We start from the raw sequence: 798 nt of genomic DNA, 5'->3' as shown, positions 1-798 counted from the left end.
AAAGAGACCACTAATCAAAACTAGCATTTCCTCATCAAAGCTCCATGACTGAAGTCTCAGTCTCTCAAAGGCAGGTAGAAGGTTTAGAGGAGTCTGGGAGGAGGAATAAAGGATGATTTTGGTGTTATGGCCCCATTTTTGCTCAGAGGCAGCACAGGGTATTTCAGTGTGAAGAAATTCACATAATAAGAGGAGAGTAGGAGTATATCGCTCAAATAGGGAAAGCTATCCTTATGAAGTTACAATGAAAGCATCCAGAAGACATTATTAAAGTTGGCATTAAGGACTAGGGGGTTTCTTCTTGGCATCCACGTCTTGTTTTATATCTTCAAGCTTTTTTTGGCCAAGTTTGGAGTCTTTCAGTATTGAGCCAGATACATCCCAATCACAGCGCTGAGTCTAAATCCAAGCAAAAACTGAGACATGGAAATGTACCAGTGTCAGCTGGTAAACACAATTAGTTCAAAGGAAAGGCAATTACTAAACTAGGGCTGTAATAACTAACAAGAGCTACAAAACATTCCTCCCATAAACTGGGGGGGCGGCGGGGGGAGGGCGGTATGCATACTACAAATAGAGTATCGGTAGGAAGAGTGGACACAAAATAAGTACAGAAAGAAGCACACACGTAAGGAACACTCATGGCTAGGGTAACCCCCATGTCTGGTGCTGCAAGATCCGCACCTTGTTTCTTTCCTCTGGGAGCGCTCGTGCCGCTCCACCTCCTTCAGATCTGGTCTCTTTGCTGAACCAGTTCCTCCACTGGGTCCCCTGCATTTGTTCTTTTTCGCAGCTGGA

The 798-nt window shown here is 44.6% G+C and overlaps 1 protein-coding gene across 1 annotated transcript; it reads right to left on the bottom strand.

The window, feature by feature from the left end:
• Nucleotides 1–279: 279 nt before the first annotated feature.
• LOC118836880 (short transmembrane mitochondrial protein 1-like) lies at nt 280–425 on the bottom strand. The gene is given in 2 exon segments (XM_036744000.1): nt 280–339; nt 342–425. Coding segments are annotated over 2 exon segments (144 nt in total).
• Between the last annotated feature and the right edge of the window lie 373 nt (nt 426–798).

Source organism: Trichosurus vulpecula, chromosome 2 (assembly GCF_011100635.1).
Source record: "Trichosurus vulpecula isolate mTriVul1 chromosome 2, mTriVul1.pri, whole genome shotgun sequence".
NCBI lineage: Eukaryota > Metazoa > Chordata > Mammalia > Diprotodontia > Phalangeridae > Trichosurus > Trichosurus vulpecula.
This window is presented reverse-complemented; position numbering and strand designations above follow the sequence as displayed.